At 31.9% G+C, this 18,378-nt stretch overlaps 1 protein-coding gene across 1 annotated transcript; it reads right to left on the bottom strand.

Moving 5' to 3' along the window:
* Positions 1–1,130: 1,130 nt before the first annotated feature.
* On the bottom strand, positions 1,131–17,619 carry LOC137924491 (uncharacterized). The gene is made up of 7 exons (XM_068767877.1): positions 17,508–17,619; positions 11,419–11,653; positions 9,654–9,796; positions 7,477–7,618; positions 6,091–6,217; positions 2,144–2,284; positions 1,131–1,142 (listed from the first exon to the last, which is right to left on the bottom strand). Exons 1-7 carry the CDS (start codon positions 17,617–17,619, stop codon positions 1,131–1,133), a joined length of 912 nt encoding a protein of 303 aa, XP_068623978.1.
* Between the last annotated feature and the right edge of the window lie 759 nt (positions 17,620–18,378).

Genomic DNA, 18,378 nt, shown 5'->3' with positions numbered 1-18,378 from the left:
ACGTTGGTATGAACGACTTTTGACAGATGGCGCCACTGGTAATCTAATGAATTTCATATATTGCCGTCATGCCAGTTGACGCTGATTTGAATTCCAACAAAAACATCGAACAAATGATGATTGGAGTTATGGGTGACATAAGAATTTATGTAAATTGTGAAATTCATGTCCGGCTCACATATAATTAAAATAAAAACCAAAATGATATAAATATAATAAATTTTTATTTGTTAAATTTCACACGGACGAAGACGCGGGGCATTGCTAGTCTATATAAAGTGATCTCTGTCTAATATGTTATATTAATATGTTAGATATCTTTTTGCGTGTTCATAGACCCCTCCGCTTCGTGATCTTAATATAGACAAAAATGTGAAGCCTCGGGCTTTAAAAACATATATTAACTATTTTTTTCTAAGTTCAAGTGGCATAATTTTTAATTTATTGGCTTGACTTTTAAAACATATGTTATATTAACAATTTTTTTATGTTTAAGTGAGATAATAATTATATTATTTGCTTGAAATTGGAAGAATATATTTTCTTACTTATCAACCTTGTGTGGTACTATATAAATATCCAAAAAGAAACCTTGTTTTCCTTGGTCACGCTATAACTTTTGAACTATCTAGAATTTATTTAGAATAACTGTTTTTTTTTGTTTATTAAGCTTTGTATTAATTATATACATAGCATAAAGTCGGTAGGGCCAGCATACAAGTAGCATATATATAAAAATATTAAAAAAATTTGCTTATTTTTGTTTGTAACTATCTGTGCTGGTGATTTAGTCAGCGTTGAATTTAATAAAAAAATTAAGTTAATTTTTTCGGTAAAAAAATTTTCTAAAAGAAAAGTAGTAAGAGTTACTCCTTATTACATCAGCTATCTGCCAGTATAAGTTCCGTCAAAATCAGTCCAGCCATTTAATAGATTAGCCAACACAAACAGACAGACGGGCAAAACAGGGGAGAAATGTAATTTTGGTAGTATATATATTTATATGCATGAAGTAAGAACGGTTATTTTAATATTACAAACAGGCACTCCAATTTTATTTACTTCTACGAATATTATTTATTTTATATATTTTTACTAACACGATCATCATTATATCAGCCGATTAACGTCTAATACAAAGCCTGCACAAATATCGCCACATTGTTAACCTTAGTTGTTTAGTATTTAGATATATTTGTTTCCCTTACAAGGTATTTTAGTACTGTAAGTTTATATGTCATTAGTTTGGAACATGTCACTGCCAAATACCGTCAGACTCGGCAAGCACGTTTATACAACTCCAATAAGCCGCCATTGTATTGCAACACAAAGTAGGAAGGTTACTTTCGCAATAAGAATTTATAAGCAGAATTAATTCATATTCTCATATCGAACTATGTAATATTTTTTTGTTTGTAGTAAGTAGTAAGGATCTAAAGTGGAGACCTTGAGCTGGTAGATGCTGCGTGGGTAAGCCCCCCTCAAGGTAGACTGATGACATGATCAAACTTGCGAGAAGTCAATGGGTATAGCTGGGCAGCACAAGACCGGACATCATGCCAATTTTTGTGAGGTTATGAAAGCTTATTTATATCTCATCATTATCTTCCTTTAACATGGTAATGATGATTTTTATATTATCTAAACAGTATTAGAGCAGAATTTTTTAATTTTTGCACATTGATTAGTTTTTCACAAACGCATAAATTTTTAGTTTAGGTGACTATATGTTTCGCGTGTGGACTATTTACAGAATGGTAAATGGTGTGAGTTCCTTTGAAATTTTTCATAACAGATTCTTGATTGAATCTATATTAAAATTATGTACACAATTTACTTTAAGGTGCGTTTAACTTTTTAATTTTCAAGTTATATAACTTTGTTGTTTGAACGTTGGTAACAACGGTTCAACCGGAACCTCTTTTATAATATTCACGTTTCTATCAAGAACGTCAAATTACAAACTTCCTTAACGAGTTTGCAAGGTCCAAACTGTTGCGCAATATTTTTAATAATGACGGTTGATGAACGTCTTAATTGATTTGAGAAGTACATTATTTTCGTACAATCACATGAGAAAAAGGTTTTAAATAAAATATCACATTGTTTATAAACCATGTATAGACAATAAGCATAGACACACATAAATGAGACGCCATTTTTTTGGTATTTTATTTGATGCGTTTTCAGTGTCATCTTCCAATACCAGTTTTGAGAGTAACACCTCGGTAGGTCTTGGATCTCCGTCGGGGCAGTTCGTGTACATGACGTTGAAGTCACAATCCTATAATAAAACGTTATAATTAGATATTATATTGCATATCTTGTATAAGTAAAGTGCTCATTTGATTAATAGGCTTATGTATGTCTTACACATATTTCACGTAAGTATTTTTGCTTTTTCTCCTATTCTTTGAATTTCTCACCCGACCTGTACTATTTTCACCTTTATTCCTATTAATTACGTCCTCAATAATCGCTCTGCAACATGAACGCATTTTGTTTATCAGTGACGCGATGCTGATGTGTATGGACTTCGGAATTGAATCGGAGTCCTCCAAGTGCGGCAGAGTTTTCCACTAGGTGCACAACGGTTTAGTCCACCCCCGGCTGACAGAAGCATGAAGGTCTCTCCTTGAACTTAAACCTATGAAGGTCCGAGAATCCCTCGTGCCCCATGAATATCTGAACCAAGGCCGTTTCCAGTTTGATGCTACAGAGTGCACTGTAAGCTGAGACGGCGTCCGGAAAGAATTTCCACGTTGTCGATATCGTCGTTCTTTCTACGTACCTTCTATTCCGTTCGTTAGGCGTTCCCATCCAAAGCTAGCGCTTGGTGTATGAGATGGATTCGTTATAATTATACGTATTTTGTATAATTCCTTATATAAGCTACGATAGATTACCTCACTATATTTCTCTTATCGACGGCAAATTGAACCTAACACATGTGCGGTTTAACCATGCATTTATCAATGGCAACATTGATAAATGCATTTGACCTGAGAAGAATAGGTGAAAGAAATTCAGCAGTACTATAATGAAATTACACATTTAATGTCACTAACAGTGTGGAAACTCTTTCCTAGCACGCAAATACAGTAATAGAGGCTTTTAAAACTTTATCAGGGTTTTATTATAAAAAAAAAACTATATATGGCCTGTACAAAGATATGTATCGATAAGGTCAAGTACACATCATTCTTTTTTGTTTATTTTATTTTCAATGTTTATATCACATTTCTTGGAAAATAAAAACATTTTCTTAACTATTTATTTTTAACTCTTATAAGAGTAAATACAACTATTTATTAAATACGAAATTAATTTAGAAAAAAATTGAAACGAGAAACGGATCCCACGTCACGGAATACGCAATAAATGTTAAAATATAAGCAGCGACTTCACGTAGATGTAATTCGAACGAAGAAAGGGAACAGTAACAAGTAAGCAGCAAAATTAACTTCTGGTACTTGAAGTTAGAATGCAATAAAGATTTTTTGTTCTTTCGCTCTTTACGCCGAGATATGAGAATTTCAATTGTTATTGTGACTGTATTCCTTTTACCAGCACACAAGAAAAAGGCTTGGTGTTGTAATTACATTTTAATTGAATAAGCAATATTATGTATTGTGTATCCATTGGATGCGAATTTTAATAACGATTTTCATATAAAAGCGATGCAACGTTTTCAGTTCACGTTTCACTTATCACGCTCCGTTTGTGTGAAATATATCTTTATTACTATCATGGTTTTATATATGAGTCGAAAATTTAATTGAAAATATTAATAACTAAATTTTAGATCTGTTATCATAATCATAATCATTTAAGCTCCATTGTTGGATAAATGCTTCATACAGAGATTTATAATATAACTAGTTGAGATGGCTTTACATTCAGAATCTTTTAAAAACATAAAGTTATCTGTCAGCCTTGTAAATGAAATCAATAGGAACTTTTTACAATAACAAAATTAAGACATATCAAGATGTTTATCTTACTAGCTAAAAGATATACCACCACTGTCTGGTACTATTCCGTATTTTGAAAAATAAAATCATGTACATCAAGCCTTTAGTCAAGCAAAAGAAGCTTTAAATAGTTATAGTATATTTTTAGATTTTAGAAATTAGACTCAGAGATTAATACTGATAATAATGTATTTTAACACATACAGATACCTCTCTAAGAAACACTACATGTAATCTGATTGTAGTAATATATAAATATATATATATATATATATACATATATATATATATATATATATATATATATATATATATATATATATATATATATATATATATAGATATATAAATTAAAGATTCAGAGATTAATACTGATATTGAAACTCTACATGTAACCTGATTGAAGTAATAAAATTATTTATAAAAATAGTATAAGTCATTACACACATATACACACATATACACAGATTAAATATTCACCAAAAACGAAAGATATTTACACCTATTCCGATTATTAATATTAATACCAAATTTATAAAAAGCCCCAAAAGTTTTCGGGTTTTCGGGTAATATAAACACAAAGACTTATGCACCTTGCATTACACTCAAGTGTTTACGACTCCATCAATTTTAGTACTTGGTACCTTATTGGCATTATTTTTAATTTTATTGGCATTTCTTTAAAAGATATTGCGAATAAAACATAAAATTATCGAATTTTTAGTGTATATGCTGAGTATGATAGTTTTATACTTATGTCGTAAGTTACTTATTTTCATATTTACTTTTTAATACCTCCAATTGACGAACGAGATTAATTTTTACTTTTTTATTCATTTTAATTTGTATCGCTAGGATGTTTTGCCTGCATTTTTTTCGCATTTACTAAGCGCAGACATTTAGGAGAGCGGTTGCCGTTATTTGATACGGATCTTTCTTCTCCCAGCTGCAAGTCGCGACAGCGTTTTATTATTACTTACAATTTTTCTTATGGGTAAATACATCTATCATGTAAACATATAAACAATACAATTTAGAAGTTTTACTCTACTATGCAATATGAGGTTTAAACAACTAAAAATGAGTGATACTACTCAGGTAATCGTTATTTCATGACGCTACAAGTATCAGTATTTTGTATTCCAATATTATCAGTATGTTGAAATACAAAATGCATTATATTACGGTTTACCTACTATAAATAGAATTAAATGTAAATAGCGTGTGCCTATCTAGTCGACAGCTAGACGAGAGTCACAATCAATATATAGTAACAATTGGAATTTCGAGAAACTGGAAATTAAAAAAAAAACATTAACCGCACTAACACTGCTTTTAGTAAATTATATTATAACTTCTGTTTTCCTTCCTTATCTGCACAAAGTACTTTATTATGCATGTACCTTTGCAAATCGGGAGAACTTAACTTTGCTATTATCTAAAAGGAATCCAGTTTATGCACTATTAAATACAATAGAGTGTGTTTAGAGCAAAAGAGTTGAGTTCTTTTCCACAAACTGTTACAACTAATCCATTTTATTTTATGTAACAACTATTGGTGAAATAATTCATCAAAATGTTTATTCCATTGTACAATATGTCGAGTTTGTTAACTAGTAGTTATTTCTTAATTTATAATTTCTTTTTTATTTCTCAATGTTTAATTATTTCTTACCTTCTGTTTGCTCACTAGTGATTTAATAAAATTTTCATCAAACTTTTCTATTAAAATTGAATTATATATAGATCATCATACCGATTAATTTATTTTGTTATACAAACTGCTTTTAGCAGTGGTAGCTAAAAGTTAGAGGACAGAGACTTGCGATAATTTATCATGGGTTCGATTCCCAAGATACATTATTGTATAACTTACACCTTGTACATTAGTTGTATTAGACTGCCACTGCTTACCAGCAAATTTCTGGAAAATAAGCAGCTGCGTCCTCTACGTTCCAATATACCACACTGCGATTGCCAACCAGCCAGCCAAGGGTGACGATTATGGTAAAACCCCCCATAGATATTTATACGGAATACCTGTGCCTTGCAGTGGGCATCTATGGCCTGAAAACGGCAAATGTTATATGCTGATCACTTTAAATTTTATATTTACCTGAAAAACGTCGCCTTCGGAAACAATCACCGAAAACTTCTGTAAAATAACAGCCTGAACATGTGAACATTTGTTCGTAGTTTCTAGCAGTGATTGCAGGGTGCACCGTCGGAACTGAGCTCTTGCACTGTAGAAAGAAGAATTGAATTGGAAAGCAGAATTACTTTCGAGTATAAAACATAAACATAAAAGAACTGATTATCTGTAGTATTCGGGAAACAAATGTAAATCTTGTCATCCTGTGTTTTATCAGTAATGGTTTACTTCATAGAAACGTCTCTCACGTCTCATTATGAAGCTCACAATTACTCAACCTAGTCATTTCTATGCAGTGGATTTCTTTTAAAGATCGAATAAGGGAAAAGGGGCTGGAAATCCATAGAAAAAAAGCTAAGTTAACTGATACTGTCAGTAGTTTGGCAAGTTGAAAATGGGCCTTAAGTTTCTGAATTGGAGACCACAAAAAGGCAAACACTGTAAGATGTCCGCCCAGAGGACAGATGACCTTGGTAGCCGATTCTTTTGGAAATCAATGGAGAAGGCCTATGTCCAGCAATGGGTTTCCTATGATTAAAATAATGATAATGATATGGTAACTAAACTTCGTGATCATGATTGAAAATCAGTGTATCACGCACTGGGTAGTTTGTCACTGAATTATGACTCGTATCACCACACCATTAAAACACACATAAATTGTAAATTCTAAAAAATGTTTATTTTTATTATTTAATATTTATTAAGAATGATTATTTAATGTGTAATGATTATTTACGTGTTGATTAATTGTGATCTTTTTTGTGCAGGTTTTTGTCTTTAGTTTTATCCTTATGAAATTGTGTACATCATGTAGGTGAGTAATGTCAATCGTATCTTATAACGTTTTTGTTTTATAAAATTAAATATTTCATAGTAAATAATACATAAAGATTTTTTTATTCATTAATAAACGATCTATGTCTCCTTATATGTGTCATAATACACGTACTTTTGTAAATTATTTTTAATGTTTACTTGTAACCATTTCTAGTGTAATAATTTTTGGAGAACTTATAAAAAGGATAAAAAAATGCATGTAACTGTCCCTGGACGATCTAATATTATAAAATAGATGATCTGATGATCTGGAGCTATAATATTTCTTCTTATATTAAACTAAAAAATCTGGTATAACTTTATATTTGTACTAATATTGTTGTCCGATGTCATTTCAGCCTATACACACCCACAGCAACACATAGGCCCCTCCCAAATCGCAAGGTTTGGCAAGCGGGTCGGTGATCGCGGTGTAGTATTATGGTACGCAGAGGATGCTTGTTCATTTTTTGGAAACATATTTGTATGTATTTAATTGATTGTTAATTATATAATAAATAATAATATTACCAACAAAGATAAAAATGCGTTTCATAATGCGTCCATTCGTGTGTGGTATTCTTCTTAACATCCACGGTGTGTTTAAACTTTGTATAACACTTTTCCCAAGCATCTTCCGTACTTTCAATACAGGGAGGCAAAGTGTCGTATCCTGAAAAAGAACACATATAAAAAGACATTGGGAAGAAAAGTAAGAAAAAACACTTTAGATTTTAAATATGATTATCAATAAAAGAAATGTTTAGTACATTACACGAGCAACTCAGTTTATATATAAGCTTTAAAGCTCATTGCTGATAATTAACGTATGGAACATTCTTTAAAAATAGACAATGATTTCGGAAATAAAACATAACGTAATGATAATATAATAAGAACAAAACCTTTTCAAATTCGAATTGCTACATTGTTTTTAAATATGATTGTTACTACTGCCAGCACTGCCAGAAGTTATTACCCAGTCGCATTCTTATAGAAAAACTGAATGATCGCTTTATGCAGCATGATAGAAAATAGGTGTAAAAGTAAATGAAGTTTTTTGCTGATACGTGAGCAATAAATTTACCGCTTTAACGATTTTACACCTATAAACAGTCATTTATATAAAAAATTGTCATCAGTGGTAAGTGTTGTTCGATTTTGACGTCTGCGCTTGTTTACCACAGCGATATAATGTTTATTTTACTTTAGAATTTTTCACCTATATAATTCGTTGACTACTTCTTATGAAAATATATAAATAAATATTATTGTAGTAACAAATAGCGATAATTTATTTCCCTACTCCATATAGCGGCGTACATTTTCTATTGGATTAACATTCAAATGAATACATGTTGCGTTTAACCACGGTAGGAAATTAAGTTTACTGTGGAATTAAACCAAACACTCGTGTGCTGCCTGGCAATGTGATTTACAAACAATAAATCTTTAATGTCAGCATGAAACGAACTACTTTGTTCTAGTATTTATGTTGTTGTTCAGCCCGTAAATGTCCACTGTAAGGCATGGTCCTCTAAAGATATCGCCACGCTTTGCAGACAGGTAGATGATCGGAGTTTGGTATTATAGTTTGCAGAGGATGTTGCTGCCCATCTTCTGGAAACTGTTTTGGGGAGCAGTGCCAATCCTATATATCAATGCACAAAATGTAAATTATTTAAAATCGTTTTCCGTGAATCGAACATGCGACCTATAATTTTTATACTATTTATTAGGTACGTATATACCGTAGTTTAACATGGCATTCTGTATCGAGTGAAGGAGTTACTTAGTAACTGAAGCTATGTTATTACGTAAAAACTCTACCGCATTAGAAACGTAGCGTTGTTTTTCAATTTTCGTTATTTCGAACTGCCGCAGGAATCATTTGTTTACATTGCAATCTATACAAGGTTATTTATAACTGGTGTAAAAGCCTTGAAGAAGTCAATGTGAATCACAAACTATCAACAAAAGTGATCACACTGGAATATGTTACTTTGGGCCAATAATTTTTGTTAGTACCAAGTGTAAAGGGAAAGATATTAAAAAAAAAATTTAGTATGTAGTAATTATGCAACGTGGGTAGATTCCGTACTAGGTGGACCGGCGATATAAGTACGGTCGCGGAAAGTCGCTGTACGTGTGCAGCGTCCGGACAATCAAGTCCGGACATCGTGGCGATCATTGAGGGTGTCCTAAGCCTTGCAGTGGGCGTCTATTGGTTGATATAACGAAGATGATCCATTATAATTAATATTTTTGATATTTATTTATTTATATATGTGTGGGATGTTTGAAGCGAAACAATCTCTTCGAGGTATATTTCTCGTAACATTCCATCGATTTGACGGTTAAACGTCAAGAAAACAGTAGTGACTAATAAGGTGCGTTTACGAAGTTATTAATAATAAGTAAATATCTTAAAAATCATTTTATCTTTAAACCATATGTATATATATACAAATATAACTTATTTCATAAAAAGTTTTCTTACTAAATTATAATTACGTTATTTATAATTTCCGAGACCATTGGCTTTTGGATGGTTTTGGTTTTTTTTACTTGCAGAAAATGAGTTATACACGCCCACTTTTAAGGCTTTTCACCTACAACTTAACTATGTAGATGCATGATGAATTTAGTCCAAATAATGAACAACGTATATAATGATTAGAAATATGAAAGTAATTAATATGTCTTACTTGAAAGAAACCAGTCATCGTTGCATACATTATTAACGACATGATTAAGTCCATTTATGCTCTCTTCATAAAAATGGTTTTCTGATACGTCTCTACAATCTGTGTTCCAATCCGAAGCACAAATAGTCAAATGTTTAATTGCGCTGTAATATAAAACAAACATCATACTGTATAAGGTAAACGTCTTCTCGCATTTATTACAAGATAAATAAAATATATTAGAAGTTCATTGAAGCATATTTTAAAAAATCTCATTATTTTTAAAAGATTTTTACGTGATAAAACATGGTAATTAATTGCTCAACTTCTGTATTAAGAATAATGCAAATACGATAAAAAAACTACTAGGTTTGTTGTGAGCTCTTGTCGGCTTTAAAACAAAGTAGGCTTTTATAGGCGAGTTTAATTAGATTATTGTCCCTATAAAATGAGACTCTTCTGCGAATTTTTCATGAATATTTAATGGAATAAGGCGTTACTTTGCGGAAGTCAATCCTAAGTAAGAAAAAGGACCCATATTCAGCCACTTCCGCACATGCAGTAGTAGTCGTGCAACAAAGTGCATCGCACGCCAGCCCGCTGATAAATGCGTATGTGGCATACAATGCGAATCACACAACTGCCACCGCCAAATAAAAACGTATCTCACCCCTCCACGGGGCATATTCAGGAGTTATATTACACCGTTTAGTCCCAAACACAGACTTGACTCTGTGTGACTACCTCCGAATGTGCGGAAGTGGCTAAATATTGGTCCTTTTCTTGATTTTTCATGAGGTATACAAGGGGTCACTGAAAATTATACTTTTTCTTCCTTTCAGCCTATGGCTGCTTATTACAAAGTATAGGCCTCCTTCAAAGATCGCCACGATAACAGGACTGAAGCTGCCCGCTTTCAGCGACTTCCCGCGACCATAACTATATCCTCGTTACACTTAGTGGTGGGCCTATCCAAGCCACGTCTACCTGTTCGTGGTCACCAATAGATTACACTTCGACCCCAAAGATCGTTCGCCACACGTCAGATGTGCCCCGCCCACCGCCACAGACGAACAATTCTTCGAGCTTCGTTTGTGATCTTATTTCTTTAACAGATCTCCTCAAATTATACTTAGTTGATAATATTGTGAATATATATTATATTCGTTGATATATAAACAACTAATAAGGTGGTGGTATGTTATCGCGATAGTGGACGAATGGCGATTGACAGATGTGAGAATTCTGACTTATTGACTTTTAATCCTATTAAACATATTTCTAATGTACTGTACGTATTTGATTCAGCCTCAAGTGTTACACAGGGCTCCGTGAGGCTTTAAAATATATAGTAGAATATCCACCGTTGTACATTTTCCAATCTAATAGCAAGTTTTGCAGCAACTTCAATTGATAAGTAATGTCGAGTCATGTCATCATTTAAAAAGAAAATATTGCCATCATTTATGGCAATATACATGGCACTAGTACATGTTAAACCATTTGTGGTTTGTGAGATACGCCATGAGATTTCATCAACTGATCAACATTGCCTTGAAATGCGGTCTGTCGATTCACTTGTGTACATATCTAAAGTTAAATATATTTGCTGATGTCAACAGAATTAAATTATTTCTTGCGTAATATTGTATAATATATATTAACAGCTAAGTAAATATTCACATTGAAATAACAAATGAACTATGGGAGTTACAAGGCTGCTGTTTCGTTTTATTTATGAAATTAAATAACTTCCTTTAAGTTTATGTGATATAGTATCCTTTACCTGCACCAATCTGAAATTTTACTAGGCATCGGTGGTCTCGTTCTGGTCGAATTGTATATATACGCCGCTTGTGTTGTACAGTTCATAGCATAATTTGTAAAATCTTCGCAGTTTATATTCTTAGTGGCGACGAGCTTTTCGGAATTCTTAGCTAGTATATTAGTAGGAACGAATTCACGGTCTTCCCGTGGATAATAATTCTTGACTTGTGTAACATCTTCGTAATCATTGAAGTCTGAAAATATACGATGTTTGTGTTATAAAGTGTTTTATTTAATTGTTCCATACTCATTTTTGGACAGATTTAATATACAGGATGATTGATTTTAGTTGTAAGAGTTTAAAAAATGTTATAAGCATTAATCAATGATTTCAATAACAATAGACAATGTTATGATATAATAATAAAAATGGTATTTACACAATTCGTAATACATATTTAAATAAATAATTGTTTACTATCTGTCTGGTAGACTTTATACTACCAGGAGTTATTGTCATGTTGCATTCCAATAGAAAAGATAAATCAATGTAACATATTTGGAACTGATTATTTTATACAGGGTGATTTTGAAATATGCGTAAAAGTCTAAAAACTTTTTACTGACTAATAATCGATACCACCTCTCTAGAGCTTTTATAATAATAAACAATCATCCTGTACTCCTCTTTTAACCACATTTCAGTACGGGAAACATGGTTAGCACCGTACGAAGCTATTTCAAAAAGGTTTGTAAGTAAAAAAATATTATTTATTTACTAATTACTTGACTGTAAATCTAATAAACATAATGGAAACATTACAATAATAACATAAAAGTTCAGTTGGTGATTTTATTGCGTTCCACCACTTCGCGCAGGCAATCCTGAAGACGAAAAATAAAATATTTTTCTTACATAGATATAGTTGAAATAAAACACAAGTTTATGTAAATGTAAATGTAAAGTTTATTCAATCTAAATTAAAAAAAAATTGGTAACCCAGCGACAAAGAATTGAAACTTGCTATCATAAGTTGCGGGTTCCATTCTCGGAAGGCAACCGTAAATAATTCTCACAAGTTTCCAGAAAATGGGCACGTGTTCATCGCATCAGTTTTTGATCGTACGATCACCAATACTGTTTAAAATTATTTTTTCTTATGGACGTATTACATATTTTTGCTTCATGATACTTCGTTGATATAGACCCACAGAAATAATTCCAGTCATTTTTAATTTGACTATTTCAATTATTATTAACCGCCAGTATTATAATTATTGTCGATGTGTACTTCCATAATTATTAGAAAGAATATGAGAAATTTTAATTACAAAGCACTTTGATGAGCTAATTGTAGCCACAGATGTTTTTTTCCTTTTTCTTGACTCATGCGGAGGAGAAATATTCCAAAAGTATTTTTACATAAAGACATGTCACGTTTATTTAAGTTGAATTATAACTTTGTACCAATATTTTTATGGTCATTTTTCAATATGATTGCAATCGTAGTCCGAAAAACACACCAAGTCATTGATTAAAAAGAATCAATGCAAAAACCCGAAAAATCATAGTTTAAATAGACGTTGATCTCAAGTCATGTTCTTAAGTAAGGTAAATGGATAAAATCGACTTAAAGGCAAAAGTACGCATCCGCGCTGAGTAGACAATACATGGCTACTGACATTTTGCTTCTATGTAAACGCATACTTATCTTTTTATTACTAACCAATGTCATATGCTATGCAAATTATGACATATAAACTGTCCAGTGAACTTAGGACAGTGTTCAGTAATAAATACTTAAATAATTTGTATAGAGAGATTAAGCCATGAAAAATTTTTAGAAAATCATCTTATCGAATTGTAAATATGTTTTCTGTACAATTTGCATCACTTGTAGTAAGCTGTACTGTATTATAATTAAATTTAAAAAGTGTATGAAACGAAAACTAAAATCCTACTAAAATGTAAAAAGTTTTTAAGTAAAAATAAAACTATGAAATAAAGGGACGTGATTATTGTATTTGGAATATTGCGAAAGCAAAAAAACCTTCTGAGAACACCGAGTATGGAGTCCTTTAAGTATATTATATGTCATAATAAGGGAGCTTTATTTGATCATCTTTCTATAATATTGACCATTGATCAATTGACCAGTCATCACTATAAATGATTCTAAGTGGATATTATAATGAATATTGATATATTATCTGTTTTATATGTACATTTAAATTTTCCTTTAAAAATTAGTATTGTTGATTTTTAGTAGTTCAATTTATGCACAGTTATTTAAAAAAGATATATATCATTGAATTATAAGCATGCATTTTTATCTACAACTCACAAAAGTTAGTTATAAAATATAAATGTCTCTATAAAATTACACTCGTAACTTAATTTATATTTGAAAAGAAATCATAAGAATTTATTAATATATATGGTACTCACAGACGCCGTGAATATTATTACTGACAGATATGAAGACTATAATAATTTTGAACATTTCGTGTTTTAATATCAAATTTTAATGTGAGACGCATGACCAAGAGTTGCAGCGCTGACACAATGTGACAGAAGTCTTCATGTCCTTCTTTCAATAATAAAGATGCGTTCAAAATTACAGTTCCGGAAAAACCAAAGAGTTTTTATTTGCTATTAATTTCTTATTAAATATCGTGTTACTAGTGGTTACGTGACAGGGACGTAGTCTCTCACTTCTGGTCTCATTGGCAAGCTCAACGTCGTTCAATGAATCATGAAAGGGTTATTCTCGAAATTATTGTACGAAATCGAATAAGGAATGAGGAGGTCATCATTGGATTGGCAGATTAAAATGGCAGGCTAAGATGACCGCTAGAGCTGTAACTTCTTGGGATAAATAACACGGACTAGCACACACAGCGTTAATCATCCTATCACAAGGTGGATATGGCCTTGTTAAAGTCAACACATTTTCTACTGGAACAAAGGATGTCCACTATTGTGGACATTTTTAGTCGAAATAATGAGTTTCAGAAAGGTATTTAACGAATGTTTGAAAATCTTAAATTTATTCGGCTTCACTACTCTAAACACACTTCTCGAACATTGAAGTAATCTCTACTTATAATTAATTATGGACTTTTTAATTACTTATTGCAATAATTTCATAAATGATAGTTTTATTTTTCTTAAATGGCAACACTACTCGCCCCCGTCTTTTGTGATAACTCCCTTAAGGATTCCAAAAGGATTGAGAGTGGTGGGGTTGAAACAGCGTTTTGATTATTGAGTCGGGAGCTCGGTCACTCGTTCGATAACCATCGAAGTGATAAGTTATCTAGTGGAAACTATGGAGGTTAGCCTATATGAGTATTAAAAGTGAATAAAAGTATTAGCTGTGCTGTGAATTGGAGTTTTTTTTGACATTATAAACACAGTAAATATCAATAAAATATTGCTTTTATACCGATTTTTTTAACATTATTTAATTTTATGTTCCGCATCTGAACATAGTTATAGTTTATATACTTTTAAATCGTAAACAATATGTTAAACTTATATTATATGCCATAAGTTCGTTTCAGCTTTATAAATTCACATAATTTTTTTTGCAATTCAGATCTTAAAGTTCCTACATGTAGATATAGTCTTTCTATGATACAGATGACTATAATTTACTTGGTATAGAGAAAATAATAGAAGCATGAAATAAGAAAAAAAATTCGTTTGGTAATTAAACATTTTCGAATAGAAACTTCAAAAGAATTCTGATTAAAAGGCCTACAAAGACGGCAACACACGAAATTACAAAGCGAATGAAAAAGCGAACGCACTGGTTTCTGGAAAAGGTTTCAAATTTAAACACCGCCGAAAGTTAGAAACAAAAGTTACTTTCATTTAAAAATAACGCGGCAGTGAGATTTTAGACCGTTCTTAACAAAGCCGCGTTGAAATTGCACCAAGCCACCTGAGAACTTATACCGTTTGGTACTATACTGTTTAGGAAAATATGTCCCAATTCAAGTTCTTCGAGTTAATTCTAAATACACGTGGAAATGAACAATCTAGACTAGTTTAAATTAAAAAATATATCATGAGTGTGAGTCATTTGTTCCTTTTTTGATGACTGAGAAAATGAAAACCAATTTTAATCGAGGTAGTATATTTACATATTTACAAAAACTTTTTAAAAATGTATACATTATTTACAAATAAATATATATGTCTTTAATCCTAACACAATGACAGCGATTATTTCACTGCTGAGGTCTGAATACGATACATCTACAGATTTTAAATTTGAACGCATAATAATTTAACAGTTAAAAATATTGCGGACGAAATATCATTCAGAGCTTCAAGGTACTGGCCACTACGCAGCGATACATACATTGCCAAGTGTATTTTAAAAAGCAATGAATAGTTTATCAAACGATATTATTTTACTATCCATTTTCTTTTCAGTCGATATTTTGAGGCAGATATCTCTCCCAAAAATCGCCATGAGGACTGGCCTTGGACTATTTGCATCCAACGACTTCCCGTGACCTAACATATGTAGTCTTTGCCATGTTTATTGGCTAATAGTCTCCATTTGGGAAACATTTGGTCCAACTGTCACCGGTTGTACGAGCAAGGCGATACGCTCATTGCCACTGCAAACGAGGAATTCTTTGAGCTACGTCCGTGATTTTAGTTTTTTTGCGGGCCTTCACATTTTTAATTCTATCTCGCAGTGAAACTTCGAACATAACTGTTTCCTTTACTCTCTGGCTGATTTTGAGCCTTCTTATAAAGCCTCATGCATTGCGGTATTTTGGTCGAGAAAATGTTTCTGCCTAATCGAGTTGGATTCGGCGAGTGACATCTTTCAATGGAACAATATACTCCGTTTAATGTTTTGTATTCTAAAATATATATTAGTATCACCAACAAACAGACCCCAGTCTCATATCTCCAGATAACAACCAGAAGGCTTTCATATCAAAATAAAATAAAATTATAAAAGACGTTTACATGCCAGGGCTTACCACACTGTAGGCGACTTCTTTGATTTGTTTTGGGGATAATGTAATCACTTTCCGGCTATTTAAATGATAATTAAATTAGTAATTTCGTATATTTTCAAAAATATAGTCTTCTGAGTTTGCGTTTATAAATAAAACAGGTTCTAGGCTCAACTTCACGACAATAACTGATTTAATTCCTTGTATGTTGAACAAAGAATATTTAAATTTGAATTTATATGTTTATCAGAGGGGATAGAGTTTTGGATAGTCAATAACAAAATTCAACACGTTAAAACTAGAAATTGCGTCTGTCAACATTATTTAGAACGATGTTAAATTAAAAATAATGACATTGCAGTATCATACCGTGACGCAACATTTCCGCAAAAGCCCTATAATTCCATGCAAATAAGAGCCTCTCCGCAAAATGTACCGCATCTAGAATTCCGACGTTCTTTATGAAACCGCAGTGAATCCTCAGCCCCATAGCGTACAGCTTCAAGCCACTCAATGAGAACGTATACATTGACTTATTTTATTGCCTTTTTATGTATATTTTGATTTAATTTGTTCACTGTATATATTTACAAGTTAATTGGTTATAGTTAAGGAAGATTTAAAAGGGAGAATTTTAAGCTTCTTCCATTTATAAACAAATATCTTATAAATACAAAAATCAATGGTTCCTGAAATAATAAATAACGTAATGATAATCTAGTAATAAAAAGCGTTTTCGAAATTTGAATCACTTCATATTAAAATTTATTTTTAGAACAGTGGTAGACAAACGGTAGATGACTGAGACTTACGATGATAGGTGACGGTTTCGATTCCCGAAATACAATCTTACATAATTCAATATGTGTGCATTAATTATATACGATTGCCACTACTCACAAACAAGGTTCCAGAGGAAAAGAAGCAGTATCTCCTGTTTACCGTAATACCACACATCGATCGCTAATCCGTCTGACAAGCGTGCTGATTATGGTATATCCTTTCATAGATATCTTTGAGGGAGGCGTATGCCTCCTAGTAAGCGTAAAATAAGTTGTTTACCACTACTGTTAATTGTTGTTTACTCTCTGTCTGTCTAGAACTTCTACGCTCACGCACACGAACGCACATGCACACGCACACGCACGCGCACGCACACGCACCCGCACATGCACACGCACACGCACACGCACACGCACACGTACACGCAGAAGCACACATACACGCACATGCACATATATATACATATAAAACGATTGCAAATAGGCTTAAAAACTTTCAACCTTTTTGCTGACTGATGATGTATAGATTCACCAATTTTAAAGCTTTTACACCTATGAATAATTGCGCTATATACATATATGTTTAAACATTTCATTGATATTAGTTTTAAAACATAAGAAAGTAGTAAATTGTTTAATTTGAAAATATAAGGGAAAATAAAAGGTTGTTGATAATAAGGGTTAATATATTGTTTATTACAAAAAAAAATGTTAAAAATGTAGTCGTGTGAATTTAACTTGAGAAAGCGACATTACTTTCCGGGCCCTCTAATAGAATATCAAGAGTGTACGTCGACTGGATAGCGGATAAATAGTGAATTTAAGCGCTGATTTATGACTTGCTCGTTGTTGAATACAAACGTAATTAACATTCAAGTCATTAGGGCAAGGTTAATGACTAGGTTTTACTTTCATTAGTTTGTTTCCTTAGTTGGACACAGTTTTAATTTGGCTGCACCATTTTTTGCCACAAAGTCGTCATTGCATCAGTCGACAAAAATATCGACGAATGTAAAATTAATACATTTATTATTATTATCCATAAACGTATGCGAAATGCGAGATATATATGAGAAATGTATATCATTTTTTAACTATAAAAACCGTTATTATATATAAGTATCATCAAAGTTATCGACAGACTACACATTATATTTACTTAAAATTTTGATTCTATTTGTGCAGCTAGTGTTATTTTTCGTATTTAA

This window comes from Battus philenor, unplaced genomic scaffold (assembly GCF_028537555.1).
Source record: "Battus philenor isolate CCGP_79_NKW_IND1 unplaced genomic scaffold, ilBatPhil1.0.hap1 SCAF_24, whole genome shotgun sequence".
Lineage (NCBI taxonomy): Eukaryota > Metazoa > Arthropoda > Insecta > Lepidoptera > Papilionidae > Battus > Battus philenor.
This window is presented reverse-complemented; position numbering and strand designations above follow the sequence as displayed.

What these genes read in the sequence shown, in the direction of transcription:
- LOC137924491 (XM_068767877.1), bottom strand. Translation starts at nt 17,619, where the DNA reads ATGTGCGTGTATGTGTGCTTCTGCGTGTACGTGTGCGTGTGCGTGTGC. An exon ending in GCGTGTGCATGTGCGTTCGT is followed by an intron (nt 11,654 to 17,507) that starts GTGCGTGAGCGT and finishes GTATATTTTCAG; the next exon opens with ACTTCAATGATTACGAAGAT. An exon ending in ACGCATTTTTATCTTTGTTG is followed by an intron (nt 6,218 to 7,476) that starts GTAATATTATTA and finishes TTCTTTCTACAG; the next exon opens with TGCAAGAGCTCAGTTCCGAC.